Raw genomic sequence first — 23,509 nt, forward strand, 5'->3', positions numbered from 1 at the left:
ATTCTGTTATAATTCTTGTTATAAACAGCAACACTTACGTATGAACATACCACTACCACGGTATATTTCAAATATCTAACCTAATCTGAAATGACTGAATGTATACACGTATCGACTGTCACTCCATAAGGTAATCTTTTTAACAATCGGTAATTAATAGAAAAATATTCTGTATTGAAATTTATATTTTATTTACTCTATAATGTATAATTTCTAAAGTATGTGTACAATTGTTAAATTCTTCAATGCGGAATAATGAAATGTTTTCTACCTATAGGTTAAGTTAAATTTCTCTTATCGCATGGTAGAAATTATTTAGCACTACAATGCCTCTTTATTTATTTTGCTAGATCGAAACAATAAATTTCTTTAGCATATTTTTTTACATTATAACATATGTACTACATACTTATTGATCGCAAAAGTAAATCCTAGATGCCTCACAAAATATTTCAATACGTTATAACAAGTACATGCCACTAAAAGAATCTTATATTTTTACTCAAACAAAGTTGAAAGATGAATTTGCGAGAACCAAGGAAAAAGAAAAGAGTAAAATTGAAACTGCAGTCACCATTTCCCATTCCACTGAACGAAACTGAAGAATGGCCAGTTTATACCGCTCACCTCACAGATCTGGGCTCGTGCATAATTGAACCTGATGAAATCCATGCAGTACATTCTATGGTAAGAGCAAATTTTTATATATGAAATAAATTTTCTACAGAAAACTAGGAATAATAAATATATCTATTACCAGGGATTTTTTGGTAAAGGATCGCTATCACGCAGTTATCCTTCTTTTGGCAAAGCGAGGTATGGTGCACCTCCAGTTGTCCGAAACAGACAATGGCGTCATAGGCAGGAATGGCTGAGAGAAGTGAAAGAATTGAATTCTGCCTCTAGATCCAATTTCGAAGGTACAAAATGAACACTTTGCAATATGTAAAATATGAAATATAAAAGCAAAACCATATATTACACGTGACTAAAGAGTATGATTGAAACGCAGTGGAGATCTGCGATATAATTGCAGAAGGTAAAGCGAGTCAATACGGGGAAGGAAATGTATCAGGTAACAGAAAAGAGAGCGTTGGCGATATCATCGAGATTTTACCGAACCCCATCGAAAGTGGGAGCAAGCAAAGAGATGAAGCTGCGATAAAGGAGATCGACGAGGTCGTTCTCGATTCCGCGGAGGAGGATGACGTGTGCGTCATTGTTAATAAAGACTCCGAACAGAAACGTAACAGCACCAAGGGCTCTCCGAAAACTCAGGATGATCAGAACTTCTCGGAGGAGCAAAAGGACAAGGAGGAACTTTGCGAATTCGACTATTACGACTTCAAGAACGATCGCCTGAACGAGGATGATGATCCGCATGGTAAATTGTTAGTCCTACCGGACAGCGACTCGGACACCGAGAACTATCTGAAGAACATCAAGCCAAAGATCGAAAATGAGGGTTTCCCCATCCGGGAAGCTCTACACCTCACTTTCGAGGAGACTTTCTTCCTGCTGTTCGGTCTCGGCTGCTTGCAGATCGTCCACTTCGATGGCAGCCTACTGGACATCAACAGCGCGTGGTTGTACTTTTGCAAAGAGAGGCCGGACTTTTTACAAAAATACGTAGTCTACCATTATTATAGGAGCAAAGGCTGGGTGGTAAAGCCTGGCCTGAAATATGGTGGCGACTTTCGTTAGTATTTATTGCTTTTCGAGTTTGTTTGTTTTTTCGGATTGCTTGCCGAATTTATATCGTTGCTGTCTTTCGAATCGGTGTTATTTTTCAGTGCTCTACAAAGACGGGCCGCCCTTTTATCACGCTTCTTACATCGTCATAGTTGAAGTAGCAGACGCAGATTCTTTAGTCATAGATTCTACCATGTCGTCGCGATCCATGACGTGGGACAGTTTGTTCGGACTAGAAAGGCTTTCCGAAACCGCTGCTAAGGTAAATGTATTTATAATATAAGAATTTTTCTGATGTGGATAAAATACATATTGCTTTTGTGCTATCAGGAAATACTTTTCGCGCAAGTTTTATGGCCATCTTCAGTGTCTCGGGATGTCGGCGCGACTAACCCCGAGATACTCTCCGAGTTCACAGTAAGAGAATTGCTCTGGCGACGATGGAATCCGAAACAACACCGGGAAGATGTTCCGACTGAAGAGGAAGATGACGATTCCTTCTAAAAAGTTTTATTTTTACAAATCTTTTTACAACGATAATGCTTTAATTTATTTTATACGATCATTGTTTTATCATAACGTTTTACCATAATGCGCCTATATATATATATATATATATATATAATCTTTTTATTAAAAATGTATTTATATAATAAGGCGATTCGTGCAATTCACCAATACGATATATCTTTTTTTAAACTGTGACTGTATTAAATACTGCGAAGTTTATTACAATCTAAAATTAAATATATGCGTGTAATGACAATATTAGTGATATATATACAGCTCACAGGAAACACAATTTGCGCAAAGTGTCCAAGCTACTCCGCGCGAGTAGCGGCGCGCATTAAGTCGGATCGAATCGTGTCTTTATCAGTGATCGGCGATTCGCGCGGCGGTACCGCTTGCGGTACTCGCAAAGTGAAAGCAAGTTGCGATCGCAAGGCGGATCGCGCGAGGGCCCGCAGCACGTCATCCCAGGGCCCGTGCAGTCAGTCCGAGACGAGCTGAGAGCTGGCATGTCGAGCGCCGTGCATTGCGAGTCGTCAGCGAGTTGAGCATCCTTCAAGCCCGAGCCGGGGGATAACGTCCGCGCGATTCGGTATGTAAAAGATATTTCTCCCCTATCAACCTTGCGTCACGTTATCAAATAAGTGTAGGTGCTTGTGTCATCCGAAATTTATGTGATCAACTTGCAAAACAAATAACAATACTCGATTTTTATAACACCGAATTTATTTTAATTAGAAAACTTAGTTAAAATTTATAAAAATGAATAAAAATATTCCTACTGTCTTTTTCACACACACAATATCTCGTCTATCTGTCAAAATCAATATCTAAAAAGAAATAGAGAATCTCAGAGATGAATTTTAAATTTAATTTTTAAGTTTCGAATTTGGATACAATTTTATGGTAGACCTAGCATATACATAAAATATCTTTAATATTATATTATTTGTATTATTTGTGATGCAAGATAAAAAAATGATGTGTATGTTTATGTTTTATTCACATTTAATTCTTCTTAGAAAATTCTTCTTAAAACAACAGAATTTCTTTGGTTTGAAATGAATTTTTCTCTACTGTAATTTGTATAATATTTATTCAATGAAATCTTATTATTGAACAAAAACTGCATGATTACAACATAGACAAATGGCGTGAAAATTATTACCTTTCAATTTAGGATGGTAAACCGATTTCATAGAAAAATCATGAGAAAAATCGTTAATTTTCTTTCGTATTATTTGAAAAATCTAAAGGTCGAAAAGATTTCCGGAAAAGCATTATATGATTAAAATAAGTGAAAATTCAACGATTTATCTAAAGTTATTTCTATAATTTTCTATCATTTTCGAACTAGTAAAAAAATAATCAATTCATGTTGAAATTAATTGATATAGTATTATTTATCGATAATCTATGTAGTAACATATTATCAATCTAGGAATTTTTATTGGATTACGCAAATACCCATTGATTTTCCTATCCACTTTATTCTACCAATACGTCTTCTGATTTGTAAGAGATTGTTTGAGAACAAACAAACGTGCGATTGGAGCAACCAATGAGTAATCGTGTCACTTTCATGTAGGCTGAATACGAGAGAAAGCGCGACTTCGCGAGAGAGTATTCGTGCGCTTAATTTGTAGGAAGAGAGATGATGCGACGCAATCTTCCATCTTAATCCAGCTAGAAACAGGAAGGATACTGAATCTCGTTTCTTCCTGTCATTCGATTAACTTTCGATACCAAAAGAAATTGGGGACTTTAATGCGACAGCGATTTTAATCTACTTCTTGAAAAACACAAGGGAATTAACTTTTTTCACTTTAGACTTAATTCTCTCAAATTATTGAAAAAATAATTTAGCAGTATTGTATTTAATCTCTTACTTATAAATATTCAAAACTTTTTTTTATGTTTTCCTTTGTATAATATTTTTAATTCAGTTTGATATTTATTAATTTTATAATCGCAATAATTATTAGATAAGTTTTCCACTTTATAACTTGTGACTTTTCTTACTCTCGAAATTGGGAAAAGTGTAATACCTTCGATACAGAGATTCTTTATCAAAATTGTATTTGTTATATTATATAATGTAAAAATTATATTCTTGAACGTATAATTTAAAAAATATGTTTATTTAGATTGTCAATTAAAATTGCGGCAGCGTGAATATTGTGCGAGGCACGCGTACATTACAGAAATATCATTTATGAACGATCGTGCGCGCCGTAAATGGACAAGTGAATGTCATCCTCGTCTCACGATATGCCTGGGAATTCAGTTGCATCCGAGGCGGCGATGTGCATAGCAATGAACAAACTTGCCGCCAACAAAATGACCCGAAGCAAAATTTTGAGCGAGTCACTCTCAATCTTTAATTGCCATTAATCTTTAATTACTGAACATTCAAGACAAATTAACTAATTGAGATGTGAAAAGAACTAAAGTTATACATTAGCTAATCGAACATTGGAAAATTTAATAATATTTATATAATAATATTTTTATAACATTTTATATATATATATATATATATATATAAAATTACATACATGTTTGTTCATTCGACTGGATCAAATAATATGTTTGGTAATTTTTCAGCAAGTTAGTAATCAAAAGTAATTAACAAATGTTGAATAAATTTTTATTCATTCGCGCCATTCATTGGTTATTATAAAATATCAATAATTACGATTAGTATCTTGATCTTTTGTAGTTTTCTATGTATAACTTTTCGCGAGCACCATCGAGATATGACCTCGACGGGGGACCATGAACACCCTGTATATCTTAGCCGTAAAGCTAAACGAGATTCAAGTGAAAGTGTATAACTGTTTGTACCGTCTATACGTTCCTTACGGCATCCCCGCTTGTGTCCTGTTATTTGTAATTGGGATATCGCTTACATTGCGTTACATTACGTGCTCGATACACCTGATATACGGGCCATGCTCGAAAAAACGCGAGTCATTGTACGAAAAAGATATCTCGATTAGCATCTCTCGAGGGAACAACTTTCGCTGAAGTTTACTCCGAAAATTCAATTAATAAAATATTCAATGATAACTCGATATATATCATGAATACTATTTAAACAGTTCATCGAATACTAAATCTTTTGAACCCTCTATTGTTGATTTTCAAGCAATATACAATTATTATTATTGCAACAAAGTTACTCTAATTTATTACTTTAATTTCTACGTAGTAGAACGAGTAACGATAACTTATTATTCGCTTTCGCACATATCTATAATAACTGCATCTGTAATAAGAATTCAAAATATAAAACATCTCGCACGACCGTCACAACATAGCCGTAGTTGATCCCGCGGCTTCGTTCTCTCTCAGCTCGCATTTATCCGATCACGGCGGCGTTTCCATTCGGGGCCAGCGAGGAGAACGATTGCTAAATGGGCATTCCTAAGTTTGCTTTCTAAGCGAGGTCTCTGGTCACGTGCGACGGGGCCTAGTTCGCGCGGATACCTTCTGATCTGACACGTGCAGCCGCTTGTCGTCCACTCGTGATTTTATGTGGTCCACGCGTGACAGCGTGCGTGCGAAAGCACGTTCACTGCTCCCGTTTGCACGCACACGGTTTACCGCGATCTACAACCTACGACAAATTCAACATATTTCAACTCAAACGAGTCGCTCAATTTTTTGTTAATTTAATATAATAAGCCAATATGTGTCTAATAACATCAATATTATGCAGATAATTTAACATAAAATTAGTAGGAAAATTACAATGTTTGAAAGCAAATTTTATGTAAAATGAATATTTAGAATGTTAAATTTTATTTAAGATAAATGTTATTGTACGATTCGCACAATATCGCACTGCACCTTATGTCATCGTCGCGCTAATGTTTGGCAAAAATTGATTTAATATATGGTGACTGTTGTAGAGTGAAATTCTTACCATTACATATAAAATATGTTATTTTAACATTTGGATTAATTGATTATAAATTTGATAAAGTTCAATTAACACAATGACGATTTATTAAATTATATATCGCTCCTTTGGTGGAAGAACGTCACAACTCAAAAACACAAGTTTTTCAGGAGAGCAGTAGGAAAATTTCTTTTTAAGTAAATTTTAAGATAACGAATGAAACAAAATTGAAGCAGATTTTTTTTTACTGAAAACTGTATGATAACTCCTTCACGATGTAGGGTGTACCAATCTTTTTTGCGGTTCGTATCAGCGACACGTATCGTTCCGGCATGTATGTACCTACATAGATTGGTTCAGACTTAAGGAATTGCTTAATCTGGCGGATTTTTTTGTACCTACATTTATGACGTTCTTTCATATGAAAATATACAACAAATATAGTATCTCTGCATTACTAACACAAAATCGGGAATTTTTGAGTTGTGACGTTCTTTCACCAAAGGAGCAACATGTTGTCCATATATAAATGTTTATATACAATATATATATATATATTTATATAGGTATGTTGCGTTTTTAACATAAAAAGCGTTTAACAGAAACACGAAATGTTTTTGGCCGTAATGGTCACAACCCGTATTTGACGTAACCGTGATAATCCACTGTGGGATTAGCGCGAAGGGCATAATTATAGAGCGAAGAGGCTTTCGCAATTTCGCTGGCCCTGAATACTGCATACTTTTTTAATTAAAGTGGATAAATTCAATAATTAGATTCGATCGACACCAGTCTCACGTAGAAGTGAGAGCTTGCCGCCGATCGGAAATCTTACGATACCACTTTTTCCCTCGGTACAATGTTCGACGCGCGAGTACATAATCAGTGAATTTCTGTAATATTTTCTTCAGCAATTCTACGAATTTGTGATCTCATAATTCGATTTTATTTCAGAATACATCGTCTAACTCTGTTGTGATCTTTACAAACGTAGAAATCTACAATTCCATTTTGATTTGTATGTAATCCGATAATTTTATAATTTGTAATCTCCTCATAACATCTCGTTCCCACCGTAATCTCTGCAATCGAGCTTAATATTCAATGGAACAGACAATTTCACAATCCATACTTCTGGATCCATAATGCACGTATTTTCTCATTTCAAACGAAACTCGGACGGTTAATTGTTACCGTAAGCGTGATTAGTGGATTGCGGCGAACGCGTTTCCAGTGCGATGGTCTCGTGGGAACGGGAGCGTGCAAAGCGCATTTTATATGCGTATGCGTAGTGTTACGTATTGCACTTGCGCTGATGGAAAGTAAAATAAGCCCGTGGAATGTTACGGAGGGCTTCCGAGTGAAATCGCGGGCTTCCGCTTCCGACTTATCGTTCGTCTTGCGATAACGGTCGCGGATTTGCGTTAGATCCGCGGCAAGAAAAAGGAATCTGGGTCGATCGGCCGCTGTGCCGCGAGATCAGGAAGCAATTAGGAAATAACCAGCAACGCTGCCTGGCCTGCCTGCCATAAGCGGCAGGAAAATTTATACACCCTCTTACTAAATCGCTCTGGCATCTCGCGATACTCGAGTGGTTTTTCTCGTGGCAAACGATTATATCGTTATACAAACTGCCCTCGTCGTTGACGCCAGTAAATTAAGCTTCACGCATGCAAATCGATACGTCAGGGTCATATTCTTCAATTAAAATTCCGATCTGCATTGAATAGAATTCTGATTCGAGACTTAATTGTGAAGATAAATAATATCGATAAATATAGATAATTGGAAAGTTGTAATTAATTATAATCACGTTCCTGTCGACCACTTTTCTTGAATTGGTACGTTTTACCAATTAAATGTATTTCAATCTTTGCTTGTACTTATATATTTCACCTCAGTATACACAACGTTGACATCAAATTTCTTAGATAATCAAAAGAGATATCATTTTTCAAATCAAATTTATATAAATTTTATCAAATTATTATATAAATAACTCACCAGATTTTCCACCATATTTCTTTTGTTGCCAGAAACTAAACGATAACCGAAATCAGAGATATAAAAACGTGTTCCAAGGATGCATTTAAGCACTTTGTCATCCGCGAAAATAAACCCGTCTCCATTTTACATGGGAGAGTTAATATGAAACCAGCGCGTAGCCTCGCGCGTTCTCCTTCTCGATTGCAAGTTTCGCAAGCACGATAGTTTAATGACGGAATTCAATCTGACGCGGTTTTGCGGTAAGCTTGGCAATTTCCTAAGGGAATACTGAACAATTAGACGAACTTTAAAGGCAAGAAAGTATAAAAATCTACGACAGTGCTATTATCATTATAGATCAGAATAGATTAATTAATCTGTCACAAATATTGATGCGATTTTACTTTGAGTTATAATATCAATTTTATAATATTATGTTTCATATAATAACATACATCATAATCTACTAATGCTTAAAATATAAATTATTTTTTACATTTTTTTATTGAAGCAATTTTTAAATTTTGGTACAATTATTTTAAATGATTATTCCTTAATGATTTACGATTTCTGTCAGCGGAAATAATCAATTCAATCATGGTTATAATAAATATATATTTCATCCTTATTTTACCCTCTGACTTGAAGAACACGTAGGAGGCGAATTGCGATGAATAGATTAATAGATGATTAACTTAGTTGTCGGAGAAGAAAATCAGAGATCTTTGGGGAGAGCCCGGATTCCTTTGTCGCCCGGTTGGAACCAGCCGGAAGGCCGTGCAGTGCAGGGTGTCCAATTAAAAATAACTGTCCTCGGAACGAAGACGAAAAATTTCTTGTAACAAGACCAGTGTAACCTCACGAACGACCGTGATCCTTCCAGGAAAGCGCAGGAGTTAGGGTCGATGCCCGCTATTCCCCAGAATGTGAATCGGCAAGATGAAACTTCGTCTTTATTTAATTCTAATTAATTCTAATTAATTCTAATTAACAGAGACAAAGATGATTTATTTCTGGAATAATCTGACAACTAAAACAAAAGAAAATTCGCTCTTCAGCAGCTGACAAAGGAGCATAATGCGGAAACGTTACGTGACAGGGAAACCGAGCAATATTTCAAGGGAATAATGAGGAGAATAATAACGGCGGCGTTTGTTCTTGGCCCGTTCGTTCAAGACAACGCGAGAATTCTCTCGGATTAACCTTTTCCAGCAAGCGCAATGATGCAGAAGAAAAAGAAGAAGCGCTGCACACATGGGAAAGTGCTTTCCCAACTATTCTCAGAGTATTCACGTAAAATCGCGAGATTGTGCGCGGCTAGGCTTGCCTAGAATCGCGTCACCTTTTGCAGACGCGTGCACAAGTGGATTGCATCGTGCTTGCGTCAAACAAATGCGTAAATTCGCATTAAAATTACCGTTCGTGTGGGTCTAACAATCGCAACAATGGAAGCATGTCCTTTTTAACGATGCACGAATTTCAAGACAATCGCTCTGTGTGTGTGTGGTCCTCGCTCTTAATTACAACAAGAAGTATATGTAGATTCAGCTTTAAACTATTCCTTTAAGTTTTCGCTTTATCTCAGCTTCTAACACAAACTGTCTGAGGCTTGAGATCGAACCGTACTATCGTGCCTTGTAAGTCGCACCTATAGGAAAGTTCATGGCCACCACGACGGTTCTTCAAACGGTCAAATATGCGGACATGATCTCGCACGATCTCTGACAATCCGTTCTGTCGTCGAAGCGACGGAATATGCTTATGCTGAGTGGTTTCCTGTGATTTACTGCGTTTTCGAGCCCGGTAGTGTTCTCCCAAGCCGCTTTTGATATTATCGTTCAGTGACACCGGCACTTGTTCCCAACGCCAACGGAGGAAACGATTGAATGAAAATTGATTAGCATACGTCTGCGTACGAATGAGAAGAAGCGTTCGAAAGCGAAGCGAATACTTTCTGTGTTGCGAACAAGCAGGTGTTGGAATGACATATTGCCAGCGAATTCTCACTCTCTCGATTGTGAAATCTGTGACAATCCGTGATCGTACGTTTCGCGCTAGATTTGACTCTACTTATATTTTTATATATTTAAGAAATTGTTAACACATAAATAATTAATTGATTTATCGAAGAAGAGATACTAATCGCAATCAATCATATTAAAACCCTTACAATTAATTTTGAAGAATGTTGATTGCTTAGGAAAAACTGACAAAACAAGCTTTTTGTTATACTTAATATTAATTGTTATTAAGCCTCGCAGGAACGAGGTCCGTTGCAGAAAGACGAAACTGCGTCGAGCATATCGGCTGCAGTTCGCATCCATGTGAAGAAAACTGACGTTGAGTCAAAAATGGAACTGTAGGAATGCGTAGGTAGTTGGTGTATCCGGGACCCGGTCTCGAACTGACCGTGATCTTGGGAGATCGACCGGGGTATACCGTTCTCGTCGTTGATGACCGGTTTTTAGCATATTTCGGAACCTTTGCCTCGATCATTACTCTTGACCACGAAACTTACCACTAATGCGCCATTCCGACCGGATCGGTCGTTAATTCTCATCAAAAGAAACTTTGACACCCATTCGCGTTTACGGCGATCCGAAAGCACGAAAAACGTAAAATGCATTACCGTTCTCTTGTCGAAGATTGCCAGATCTCTTGTTTCAAACCTATTTTAAAGGATTTGTTATTTATATGGAATTTTCTTAATTTTTGACCAACTATAACAACTATAAAAAGAGAAGATAACTTGTTCAGCTGTTAGATTATTTTTAAACGTGTATCATACGCTAAGAATCTTGCGCGTCGATGATGGTCACGCGCACATTTCTTCGATCTTTCCGCAAGAAAACATATCTCGATCATAAAAAAAGAATCGCGAGCGCGGGAAAGGGTTCACTGAATTGCTCGACCGAGATTTATGCGCATTGCAGCATAACATTTTTTCAGGTCATTACATTCCGCGCACGTGTGCGTATATATGAGTAGAATGAACGAGTAGGGCCACTCCTTTTTACCTTCGACTCCTTCGCGAGTCGAGAAGTGACTTGTCATCATTACCTCGTACACCTTGAATTCTCGTGGCGACATTTTTGGTTGCATTGTCTCGTCTTTTGTTTAATAAGCGGATTAACAACATTACACTCACGCATGTAATCCCGTGTATTAAATTACAAATTTCATAAATTATTATACGCGTTACAGAGACACACGAGATAAACTCAGATTATTACGTGTTAAAGTGAATTGTATTAAATGACGAAGAAGGCAAGGCAACGATCGCAAGTAGAGCAAACACCGACGATTGCGATGGCTTAATATCGAGCAGCCCCCCAGCAAGAGATCAATCTGCCCGATCCGTTTGACAGCTTGCAATAATCCACGAGCCCATATTCATCCCGCGATAATTTACCGTGTACTCTATCATTAGAAGCACCCCGCGGATGGAAGCATTGCGCTCGTGCTTTTCAGCTAGAGCTCGCGCAGCCATTATGCGATACGGTCGTGAGAGAATACAGGTGAAAGGAGCGAGTTCAGATTCCGCGATGCTGTATGTTACCATCTTGATACTCCGATTCCTCCGATTGCTATTCTGCATCTCCGGGAAAATCGAAAGATCCCTCGCTTTTGAACCGCGTGAATTTCCGTTGAAACCAACGCGCTTCACTTTTACTTCCACGATGGATGTAAGCAGTCAAAGTAACTGCACTTTTAATAAATAAATTATTAAAAGGATTAAAAGTAATCCTAGCGATAGAATTAACTACCAAATTGTATTCTTCAATTAATTCCGTGCAACTTTCAATTCAAGATTTATAATCATCAACGTAAGAAACTTAATGCGTGTGCGAAATTAGCAAGGTGTGAAAAATATAATATCCACGTCCTTGACACCTTTGCTAGTAGAAAATTATCTTCGAATTGTCCGAGGAAGTTATAATTGAAGGGACGTCCGGCGAATCGGCGATCGATCGGCAGTGGTAACGGCACGCGCTGTGGCACCACGTACTACTGGCGGCTTCGAGTCGATCCGAAATTACAGATTCCAGTCGTGCCTCCTGATTTGGAGGCGGCTTTTACTATTGTTTCGGACTAGACGATTACTGGCAACCGGCAATGGATTGCGCGTTACGCAAGAATTTCGTCGGGCCACGCGGCGTTACCGCGTTCCCTACGCGCCGTGGTTGTGCTAAGCTGTTGCTCTTGCGTTTACCTCACACAGGATGTTCCCCGAGCGAGCTCATGCCTCACAATGCTCATGCTCGGGCAGATAGCGATCGGCCGAGAAGGAAATTTGTACTTGCGACACTTGATTGCCTCACGCAATCGCGAAATCGAATCGCTCTTTTTACTCCGCTCGCTCGCTCGTCGGCGTCAATTGTAGTGAACCAAACACGATCGGCAGTATAACAGTATGTCTTTCGTCTCCTTATCATCCACAAAAACATTAACGAAAAAATCAACGAATTAAGAAATGTGAAAGTATCAATCAAGTACTGGGAAATCATTAAAATTATGTCTTTTTCATTAAAGCGAGAAACGTATACAATCAAGATCCGGTCATCAAATTCCGTAGAAGCAAAAGTGAAAATTTGTAATATTTAGGAAACGATTACAGAGAGATCTCTTACAGATTCTTTCAGTGCGGAAAATTCCTGAAGAAAGTTCCCAGGTGCAGAGTTATGCAATGCAAATATCATTATCATTATCATGTCAGATATTATTAATATTAAATCCGGATCCGCACGAAACGTCGATGCTTCTATTGGAGAAATATTTCCCTTGCAGCGATAAAGATGTAACTATGTAAATGCGAGGACAATCTTTCGCGTAGGAAATTGATAATTAGCAATTCCCGTAAGAAGACGAGCACGCGCGCGTGCGGGATAATCCCCGAGACGTTACCTTCAATGAGGCAGAATTTTTACATAACCGTTATAATTGTTAGAAAGAGAGAAAAGTAACGGTATTTTACAAAACAACACGATATATGCGTGGCTGATGTAAAGTGCGATTTTCATTCCTTTGGGAAGATGGCTATAAGTAGCAGGCTGCGCATGCAACTGCGTAATAATTGCGTAATCGACTGGAAATCTCTGCCCAATTCTCTCACGCATGTAGAAAAGAATCTGTTGCATTATATAATAAATATAACAGTCGTATATACGCATGTACGTCCAAATTGTTGCACGTTGATCATTAAGATGTTGAACGAAATATTTTTTAATAATTTCTGTTGTATTTTACTTATATTTTTTTATTTTTAATTATTTATTTTGTTATCAAATACTTAATTTTTTATAATGCCAAGTAATGTTTTGAGAAAGAGAGAAAGTAATCATCATGTAAATTAAGCGTTATGTCAGATCCGCATTACGGAATATGAAGAAAACTAATTTTTTAAATCTTTTTTATCTTATTTACTCCTTCAGATTCTGAGATTCGTGCGTCCACGTAGGATGAGATCAGACTGAGCGCAATGACATCGAGATACTTCGTGTTTGCCGCGGTTTTAGTGTACGGTGAGTAAAATGACGTCATTGCTAATAAATGCAGAATTTTTAATAAAAACCCCTTCGTCCAAGGTTTGCTGTGACCAGAAATCTTCCGTCAACTACGCCGCAAGCAAACTTTATGAGTCAAAAAATATAATATTTTTATCAATACTTATTGATTTAATTCCATTAACGTTTTAACGTAATTAAATAATTGAGTACAATTTTTTTCTGATTAATCTGATTAATTTAATCTAATTAACTCGAAAAAGAATTAATCAATGTGTGTGTTAATATATTTTTATATATGTTCATAATATATTTTATACTTGCAACTGTATAATATTTTACTTCCCATAGAATTAATTATTTGAAAAAAGATTAGAAAAATAGGGTAAATATGAAAAATTACAAATTTACTTACGATTTTATATAGTTGCAGCATCCGCCGCGCAAGTTTACGAAAGCCATCCGGTGGATGCAGCTGCGGCGATCAACCCAGCAGCTACGAATAATGACTTCATCACGCAAACCGTCTACGGATTCCTGGACTTTACCACAACAATTGGCAATACGGTAATGGTCTTCAACCCTCAGAGTGCACCTCCAGGTAAATACCTTAAGAAAGAATTTACTTATTAATTATATTATTCTATATCCGACTAATTCGCTCATAAAATCTATTAAAGTACATTAATATCATTATGTGTATAATAAATATAAAAACAAAAAGTAAAGTATTATTAAATCAAATTTTTGATAAAATAAATATCTATCGGTACAATAATAATTACAATTATATATATTATTAAATTTCTTGACTTGATTTTTAAACATACAACTCATTATGGGTTTTTCAATAATTTATTATTTAGATTATTCAATTGTTGATTTAGTTGCACACTATAAAATGTACCTCTCACTCGACCATCAATCATTGTTGGGTAAAAAAAAGTTTCTATGATGTTCCGAAGTATTAAAAAACAAATAGCGTGGACTGTCGCAATCAGCAGAAGGTTCGCCAATCTTCTAACCATGAGGTGTCATGCACTTTTGAGTTGTGAATAATGCCAGAAATACTCTCTAAGCGCACTCGACACCTTTTTGTTACGCCGTGCTCGTTCTGATCTTTCGAGTTACAAGCGGGACCTTGAAGCAGTTGAAGAGTTCGTACATTCAAGGCGAGCCTTGGCGAGGGGCGTCGTGGGTCCCAATCTCTTTAGCATATCGCCAACTCCGCTTACAGATCATGTTCATTGTTCACTCGTCATGATTTCTTGTCATCTCACAGTCATCCTTGACTTTTCAAACTACCTACTCGACAAAAACTTGGTCCTGTTTGTTTCCTCGTTCTAAATGAAGGATACGAATCCTGTTGACGCTGAAGAGAAAGGATATTTACGATAAAGATTACGACATCTGTCAACAGTGGATAATTAACGTCACTTTTATTATCTTCATGATTAATACAGTCCAGATCAAATCTCCTTATGCTTCTAAAAATCAAATAAAAAGAATGAAAGGAATAAAAGGAAATTAAAATAAAACCAAACAACACGTGCTGATACATTTTTAATTAAAATTGAATAAAATGATGGCGTATATAATATAATTGAAGTCAAATGAGGAAAAAGCTTTTGCATACATATATCTTGGATTCTTTCTCTACGATAAAGAATTTGGCAAGATTTGGCCATCAGCACCGGTGTTGGCCGTCAAAACGCGCTTTTTTTTACTCTCGTTTTCTCAACTTTGTGAAACCATGATTTCTTTTCGCCAGTCGTCAGATATGCAAATGCGTCGTTTGTTTTCAGAAGGAGACACCGAGAAGAAAACCTCCACGCCGGCGATTCACACGAAACCAACAGAGCAGCAACAGAAGAAGAATGTCCCCGACATCCAGCCTAGCAAGACTTACAAGGTCGAACATCAGGACGGCGAGACAAAGAAGCAGATAAAGGGTACGAAGGTCGTCGTGAATTCCGTGGTTCACCAGCAGAACGTGGTGAATCCGTCTGAGAATGTCGCGCCAAAACCCACCAAAAGCCAGGTATAATATCTAATGTCAGCTAAATCTCAGTTTCCCGACTAATTTCGAAATTGGTTCTACTTAAAATATGTTTAATCTCTTATTTCTATGAGTACCTCCCTGTAAAAAGAAAAGAAATTTAATATCTCTCAGGAGGTTTCAGAGTTTTCTTTTCATCTAGTAAGTTAGTAAGATTATATAAATTAAATTACTACTTGAAAAATATACGTACAAAGAGGAGAAATATATCTTATGCGATTTTTCCAGGAGCCAAGTAAGCAGACGACGACAAAGCCACCCGTACTGTCGTCAATCGTTCAAGTACGTGGGAAAGACGAGACTCCAGGTGTAAAGAACAATCTTGCCGAACCGGAATATGATTTTCTCTCAAAGCAACCAACGGAAGTGATCGACGAGACGTATAAGGTAGATAGAAAATCTAGATTAGTATAAAAAATATAATGAAAATCGTAAAAATAAAGTAGACATCGCGTCGTTACTCCCCGCTCTTGAAGTCGCATAACGTGTAAAATCTTCGAAATATATTATTTAATTTAATCTCATTTTTCATACGGTTATCCTACCTAACAATTAATTGTGTTTTGCCGTATTTTTTTACAATATCGGAAAACTAAATTGGATCGATGTCAACAAGTCTGCTTTCTCTACTAGTTAATGATATGGGAGCACAGAAGCAGTCTCGCGCCCGCGAAATCTATGATTAATTTTCCAAGCCAGATCGCAGAAGCAGGAAACTCAAATATCAAGTTTATAAAAGCGACATTGATCTTCGCGCGTGAGCGAGTGCCATGGTTATGAAAATCCGGAATCTGGTTTCGATTCCGCTAATTGTCGCCAAACCGGACGTCGAACGAACGATGCCGCGTGTTAGAACGAGTTCTGTTGATCGGCGGAACGTCGCGTCGCGTCGGCGTCGGCGTCGGTGGCGTTTCAGTTGAACACCCGCTGAAGAAATGGGTTATCCGGCCAGCAGCGGGGTGGGAAGGTCGTGTGAAAACCATTCTCGGTTTTTGCCATTAAATTGCGCAACCACAATCTATAAGCGACTTTCACGATACTCTCGCGCGAAATTGCCGTGGAATTATACGGAATAATAGTGTCTGCGTAATTTTCCGCGTGCCGTAATCGATTTCCTAGGCCTCCTATCCTTCCCGGCTGCCCGCCCCCCATTCGTCCGCCATCGGCGGAGGGGTTCGGCGTGAAAGTCTGATCCGATTATACCGATAAATCGGTTTCACCCAAGGAGTTGATGAAACGCGATACTTTTCCGAGGATATTTTCTAACGATACTGCGTCGGAAAAAAATTAGAGAAATGAGTTTCTTAGATCCACAATTATTCCTGCAGAAAAATATCAAAATTGAGTATTTTACTAGATTTGTTATTTATTATCCACATTTCCCTCTTTTCTGTTTTCTATTAAAGAACAATGTTAAAACGTATTCACGTTCATAGTTTTAACAAATTGGTTAGAGATTGTAAGATAATCGCATTATAATTAATCTTACTTTATATGTTAACTGTTACATTATGATTATCTTTCTTCAACTTCAACTTCAACAATTTTTATTTTTAATAGCTGATCAATCTGCGACCTTCATCAAAGGCTCATAAGCCACGTGCTACTCCTCGGAGGGATAAGGAGAACCCAACTGGCCTGGTGACCATGTTGGGTGGTACCATCGTGAAGGACGGTCTTACTACTGTGCACGAGACCAGCGTAATTGGCACTTACATCAACGGCAAGTATGCTCAAGTGCTCCAAAGTTCCTCGAGAATTCTAACAGCGCCAGTTGCGCCAGCCGAGGGCAAAATTCGGCCGTCCAATACTCATAGGATTCTGAAGACTATTGGTCCACAACATGGCAAACTTAAGCCTCAGCTGGAGCCTACTCCGACCCACCAACAGCAAGAAGAATCCTCGCTACCCCTAGAGGCCCTCTTCAGTTCTTCCGGTAAGTATTCCAATTACACGATACAATAAATTTTATTATAGTAAATTTTACAGAAACTCTTTTAAATATTAAATTTTTTCATTATTCATATAGGTATATATGAATATAATAACAAATTTTTTAAGAAAAATTATATAAAATTTATTTATTATAAAACTTCAAAGTATCTCCTGATAGTATTGTGTGAAAAAGTTATAGATACGAAGATATTTGTTCAATGCTGAATTTTCAAATTAGGCACTCCAGTACGAACAACGCGAAGGCACTCAACTTCGAACAATCAGGCCAGGCCCAAATTCCGAAACAAAATCGCCGATGATTACGACAACAGCGAACCGCAGCAGACGAGAACCGGAAAAAACCGCGGCACAACGGCGCGGCCGAATTACAAGTAAATAATGTGTGACAAGTAATTCTAATTTCATTGAACTCTACTTCATTCTTATATAAAAGATAAGAGATATGAGAAGAGAGTTTCTAATCTTCTTATAATGTCTTCCTATAATATTCTTATAATTAAAAATCTTCTTTCAGGAATCGCCCTGCAACGACCACCACGGAAGCACCGGCGACTCGTCGTCGCGGCGGCTTTCGGCCGAGCAGTCAATCCAGCAGTGGTTTGTCTTCGAAGCAAACAAAATCGAGGAACGATCAACAATCATCGACGCCAATTAGTCTTCCGGTGCCTAAAGTAAAGCTACCGCGTACACAAGGTCGATGGTCGTACAAGACCACTCCGAAACCGAGAATCGTAATTCGCAAGCAGGTGGATGAGGACGATTTGCGAACGTCGACGACCGAAGCGAGCACGACAGAGTCGCCTCATGCAATAATCCCAGACGAGCAAAATAAATCGACGGCGACAACGATGACGATGATTAGCGCATCGAGTTCATCCGGAGGCGTCGTCAATGTTGCTCAAAGAAAGGAGCTGTCCTTGACGGAAGACGAGCTGGATCCTAGCGAGAGTGAGGATATAGCCACTGTTAGCGTGCAGCAAGATCAACAGCATCCTGGAGAGCAAATCCTGCCGGTAGAAACACTCAACGTTGAGATTTCCACAGCGGCGGATCTTGACAACGTGTACTTTGAAATCGCCACCATCAAGTCACCCTACTCTTTCCAGGCAAGTCTTCTTCAAAAATTATTGAGACTAACAAGAAATTTACGCTTAAATATAACTATAGAAAATAAGTGTAGTGATTAACGCAATGACAGAAAAAGAAACTGAACGCTAATTAAAATTCTTAAAAGAGAGTTGCATATAAACGCTTCGTTGATTTAATAATCAAATCCTTTCTCTTTTTTTCAGGTAGGAAGCCTGCGAAACACTCGCTTCATCACAGTGACCTCCACCATCAAAAAAACTTTCGCGACAGCCGAGCCGAGCAGTTCGATCTCGCCCACGGAGCCGCTGACGGAAAACATCCTGGCGAACACTGGAGCCGCTTATGACTCGACATTGCCGCTTGACTCATCCGTGGCGACGTTGCCGGCGATTTCTTTGGAGGCCGGTCAAGCGACACCCCCTTTGGAAACGCTGACGGAGACGTTCTCGACTACGCAGACGTTGCTGAAGACGCATCTGCTGCCAGTGATCTATGGCAACAGCACCACTCGATTAACTTTGGTGCAGACATACAACATCGCCCGGATGGTAACGGCGACGAAGACTCTGCCACCGATGGAGATCTACCAGTTTATCCCGAGCAAAACGTTAAACGAGTTCAATTCGAAGCTCGACGAGGCTGGCAGCGAATTGCACCTCGAGCTTGACTTTGGCGACTTTGACGATCGTGACGACGAGGACGTGCCTAAGAGAATAGTAGTGCCGAACAATGACGACTCCGACTTGGATATCTTCAGGTCGGCGTCGCCATCTAAAGTCAAGAGCGACGTTGCCAGCAGCAGCAGTAGTGCTGAACAACTAACTCCGGAACAAGCTCAGCAGCTGGCATTGTTGAAGTACTTTGGTCAACAGCAACACCAAGTCGTCACCACTTCCAGGCCGGTAGTTGTCCTGGAGACACTCTACGAGTCGCACGTGATCCCCGTGGTGAACGCAGGAAATACCATTTATTCAACTCTGACCAGACCGGTCGGCACCGTACCCAGGTATTTTGTCAGTACTCGCGGATATCCTTTTAGCAACGGCAAACTTTTCATACAACGGATACATATCGTGGACACGTAAAATTAAATATTCAGTTATTATTATATGTAATAATAATAAATATAAAATAAATAATAAATGTATATTTTATGTGATATTTACATATATTCTGACACATTTTATTTGTGTTTCAGGACTTCTTACGAATACGGCACGTCCACTCTGAGTCCGGTGCTGCAGCCACAGGTGCCACAAGTGCCACAAGTACCGCAAGTGCCGCAATTACCGTTGTTCCCGCAGCAACCACAGTTCACAGTGACGAGCGCACCCTTGATAACTCAGACCCTCGCCACTGTGTCGGAATCACGGGTGCTAAAGCTCACTTTCGGCGCCAAGACCGCTTACACCACCCTCTTCTCCACGAGGGTCGTGCCCACCGAGCTCACCACTTACATTACCAGCACGGTGCCGGTGCAGCCGACGGTAGCAGCGTATCCTGGCTATTATCCGGCTCCAGTGCCCTATGCGCCCTTCCCCTTCGTCGGTTAGACTTTCGTCTGATCCTCGATCCCTCCGAACCCTTCGCGATCCACTTCGATTGCACTCGATCGCCAGGTAGACTCCTCGTTTCTTTGAGTCTCATTTCAATTTTTATAAAGATATTGTAGTTTCTTTTATATACTAAATATAAATAATGCGTACAATGGTCCTAAAAGCGAACGATACAGCCTAATGCATTTTTATTTATGTGATATGATATTAAAATAGACATCTTTAAATCTGTTTCGAGATCTTTAGATAATATCATTCACATAAATACAAGTTATTCTCCATATTTATCTGCATTGGCCGTAACGTATCGTGAAAATTAAATATTTAGTAAGTTATGATTTAAACAAAAATAATATTTAAACTTAATACTTTTCAATAAAGCAACAATTTTGCAATTTCGCTTAATTATAGTTCTATGTGTATAATAGCATAAGTGTAACATAAACAGACGCAACCGAAAAATTGTATTTTAGGCAAAGAAAATTATAAAGCTGCAATGACAAATTATTATGATAAAACCTTGGCGATAATAGCAATCAAATGGTATCGGGAATTATTGTAAATAAATTATTGACTATAATATCGTGTATTGTATGTATATTGCGTATTTTGTAAATAAATAAACACGGAAACGTAAAGTTTTGTTGTATTATAATAAATCCAGATACTGCGAATGTGGAAAATATTGAACATTTCTTTGTTCTTTTATAATTTATTAGTAGATTATTGTACGATATTACAATACATTTATTACATCAAATATCAGAGATAATATCTCGTTTTCGGCAACTATTGTTCAATTATTAATACTTTTTATTAGAATTATTTTTTATTCGAAACTGCTATTCAATTTATTTGCATTTTCCTTTCATCTGAAATATTTCTTTCGAAAATAGTTTTACTATAGTTGCTGTTTAATTATAAATGTAAATCGTGTAAATAGAAAAAATGTATAAAATTATGAAAATGTGAAAATGGAGAACGAATTTCATGGTTGAAACTTAAATGAGAGACACGAATATTCATTATATTTATGATGATAATTAAACTTTTTTATTAAATAATGACATAAATGTTTATATGTGTTCTGTTTAAAAACAAATCAAATTTCGGTTCAAAGTTCTGAAAGGATGTCAAAGTATATTGTACGTGTCGTGAATATCATTCTTAGGATAAATGTAATTCAATAATAAATTTGCAATTTTCTATTTTCTTACAAAAAACAATAATTATATTTATGCAATAATTATGATTTGTCACTGTGTTGTGTCTTTAATAACGAATTAACATCTAACGTTTAAACGTTTGAATCGATTCCTCCTCCTTCTTGATCGCTCGTATAAGCGTCAGCGTCAATACAGCTATGATCACCTATAATAATTAGAATAGAAAAAAGAAATAATTCGATAATATGAATAATTTTGTCATACTTAAACTGTACTCTAAGTTGTCCCGATAACGGATAACGGATTCCCTCAAAATTATAATCTATGATTTAATAGTACCACTAAATTAATCATATTAAACTAAATCAATTTTTTAGGTAAATTGTAATTAAAGCAAATGTACACTTTTTTATTCTTTGAATTCGAACAAGATCTAAATGCTCGTCATTCTTACATGAAGCATGCACAATGCCATCGCCAATCCAGCAAGCCACCCTGATCTCGCTTCCAGGAACCAGGTCAGTTCATCGACGCAACCGTGATGGAAGGCATTTCCGGTAACTGTATCTCGGCATTCGGTGGGTAATGGCTTACGCATCTGCGTGTAATCTCTGGCACCCTCTGCCCCGCAGCATGCAACCTATCGCAAAACAAAATTATTAAAGATTAAATAATTCGCAAATAAGAGCATTAAGAAAACTCGCATTTTTCTCTTACAGTTTCCTGAATTACTCTGAGGATGAAACTCGCAGTGTCGTGGTGGGAGTTGCTAATGAGTTGATACATGGCTCGCTCGATGATCGGTTGAATCTTGCTATCATACGTTGAGTAGTCGAGGATTACAGCAGCTCCTGCTAGTCCGCAGATGAAACATAGTACTTGAAGACCCACGTGCTGAAGTCATAAAAATCTTGTTGAGGCATTTAAGCAAGCTTTCACGGATTGACATTAAATTTATTTTAATTGTATAATCATGTCAACTCTTTCGAATCTTAAATTTATGTATATAACGTGTTTTATTGAGGAAAAAATGCGTTTTTTAAAATAATTTTCTTCTATAATTATCAAACTATGTACGGGATAAGCATTCTTACGATAAATAGAGTCAATATGTGCTCCATAAGTACAGCGGCGCAACCGATGAAAGCAATGGCCATAACGATCACGGAAGTGGAGACCAACACATAAATCCCGATGTAGAACTCGTACATGTTCAGAAACTCCACCCATTCTTCAAACATCGGTTCAAATCGCATCCATATCGACAATCCAAACATCGCACAACCCAGGATCTTAAGTGACAGATATTTGATTAGTTAGAATATATTAATTAATATACTCGAAGATACGCTCTCGATAAGGAGAGGAGTTTTGAGTTTAGTTTTGAAAAAAAGGTCTGCATTTTTAAAGATTAAAAAATACTTCCTTTCTTAAAGAACGCAATTCAACGCAATTAGAAAGTAAACTAAACAATTACATAGAAGAAAAAGTATTTGTATCTATGTTTATATATATATATATATATATATATATATATATCTATAATTAATTCACCAAGAGCAAATTATTTAAATAATTTCAATATCTCTCTTAAAAGAAGAAACTTTTGAATCTCTCGGAACAATATCTCTATTTAAAAAATCCAGTTTGTTGTATACGAAAACTCATTTCGATTTTGTTTTAATTCATTTAGCGCCTAATGTAAATTATTTTCGCTTGAATTAATTTTTTTCATCCACGTATCTTCTCCAATTCACATACTTTAAACAATTAAAATACTTCATTATTGTTTTACTATCACACTTAATTTCACAAGACAACGTAATCACCACGAATCGTCACGATATCACTGCGCACCCACCCATATTACTGCGTTTAAGCAAAAGATCGTGAACTTGATGCAGCCGATCTGCTTCTCCAGTAACGGCCCAGAATTCTTCATGAGCTTGGGCATCTTCTTGTATTTAGCGGATCCTCCGTTGCGAATTCACGTTTCTCCGAGAAACACAAAACGCTATTTCGGAAACACGATGCGACAGAAACGTAATTAACTGTTCGGCAACGTCGACAGGTACCCCGAGTAT

The 23,509-nt window shown here is 37.7% G+C and overlaps 3 protein-coding genes across 4 annotated transcripts; 2 read left to right on the plus strand and 1 right to left on the minus strand.

The window, feature by feature from the left end:
- Positions 1-42: 42 nt before the first annotated feature.
- LOC105280254 (tRNA-splicing endonuclease subunit Sen2) lies at positions 43-2,919 on the plus strand. The gene is made up of 6 exons (XM_011340604.2): positions 43-130; positions 513-687; positions 761-920; positions 1,013-1,699; positions 1,794-1,954; positions 2,023-2,919. The coding sequence occupies exons 2-6, from the start codon at positions 520-522 to the stop codon at positions 2,194-2,196; spliced, it is 1,350 nt and encodes a 449-aa protein (XP_011338906.1). The 5' UTR covers positions 43-130; positions 513-519; the 3' UTR covers positions 2,197-2,919.
- On the plus strand, positions 2,663-20,937 carry LOC105280255 (flocculation protein FLO11). The gene is made up of 10 exons (XM_011340605.2): positions 2,663-2,794; positions 13,528-13,617; positions 14,027-14,200; positions 15,405-15,640; positions 15,887-16,045; positions 17,219-17,594; positions 17,832-17,985; positions 18,129-18,720; positions 18,907-19,709; positions 19,902-20,937. Exons 2-10 carry the CDS (start codon positions 13,575-13,577, stop codon positions 20,254-20,256), a joined length of 2,892 nt encoding a protein of 963 aa, XP_011338907.1. The 5' UTR covers positions 2,663-2,794; positions 13,528-13,574; the 3' UTR covers positions 20,257-20,937.
- A 345-nt stretch (positions 20,938-21,282) lies between these two features.
- On the minus strand, positions 21,283-23,506 carry LOC105280256 (tetraspanin-2A). Of its 2 annotated transcripts, none has more exons than XM_011340608.3 (5): positions 23,287-23,506; positions 22,520-22,717; positions 22,143-22,319; positions 21,880-22,065; positions 21,283-21,630 (listed from the first exon to the last, which is right to left on the minus strand). In XM_011340608.3, the coding sequence occupies exons 1-5, from the start codon at positions 23,377-23,379 to the stop codon at positions 21,550-21,552; spliced, it is 735 nt and encodes a 244-aa protein (XP_011338910.1). In that variant the 5' UTR covers positions 23,380-23,506; the 3' UTR covers positions 21,283-21,549. The 2 variants fall into 2 exon arrangements, with proteins under 2 accessions (XP_011338910.1, XP_011338911.1); XM_011340609.3 differs by having other exon boundaries at positions 23,255-23,326.
- Positions 23,507-23,509: the final 3 nt, after the last annotated feature.

Source organism: Ooceraea biroi, chromosome 1 (assembly GCF_003672135.1).
Source record: "Ooceraea biroi isolate clonal line C1 chromosome 1, Obir_v5.4, whole genome shotgun sequence".
NCBI lineage: Eukaryota > Metazoa > Arthropoda > Insecta > Hymenoptera > Formicidae > Ooceraea > Ooceraea biroi.

What these genes read in the sequence shown, in the direction of transcription:
- LOC105280256 (XM_011340608.3), bottom strand. Translation starts at nt 23,379, where the DNA reads ATGCCCAAGCTCATGAAGAATTCTGGGCCGTTACTGGAGAAGCAGATC. An exon ending in GCTTAAACGCAGTAATATGG is followed by an intron (nt 22,718 to 23,286) that starts GTGGGTGCGCAG and finishes CTGTCACTTAAG; the next exon opens with ATCCTGGGTTGTGCGATGTT. An exon ending in TCAGAGTAATTCAGGAAACT is followed by an intron (nt 22,066 to 22,142) that starts GTAAGAGAAAAA and finishes GTTTTGCGATAG; the next exon opens with GTTGCATGCTGCGGGGCAGA.
- LOC105280254 (XM_011340604.2), top strand. Translation starts at nt 520, where the DNA reads ATGAATTTGCGAGAACCAAGGAAAAAGAAAAGAGTAAAATTGAAACTG. An exon ending in TCCATGCAGTACATTCTATG is followed by an intron (nt 688 to 760) that starts GTAAGAGCAAAT and finishes ATCTATTACCAG; the next exon opens with GGATTTTTTGGTAAAGGATC. An exon ending in GAAATATGGTGGCGACTTTC is followed by an intron (nt 1,700 to 1,793) that starts GTTAGTATTTAT and finishes GTTATTTTTCAG; the next exon opens with TGCTCTACAAAGACGGGCCG.
- LOC105280255 (XM_011340605.2), top strand. Translation starts at nt 13,575, where the DNA reads ATGACATCGAGATACTTCGTGTTTGCCGCGGTTTTAGTGTACG. An exon ending in TGATCGACGAGACGTATAAG is followed by an intron (nt 16,046 to 17,218) that starts GTAGATAGAAAA and finishes TATTTTTAATAG; the next exon opens with CTGATCAATCTGCGACCTTC. An exon ending in GGCCCTCTTCAGTTCTTCCG is followed by an intron (nt 17,595 to 17,831) that starts GTAAGTATTCCA and finishes TTTTCAAATTAG; the next exon opens with GCACTCCAGTACGAACAACG.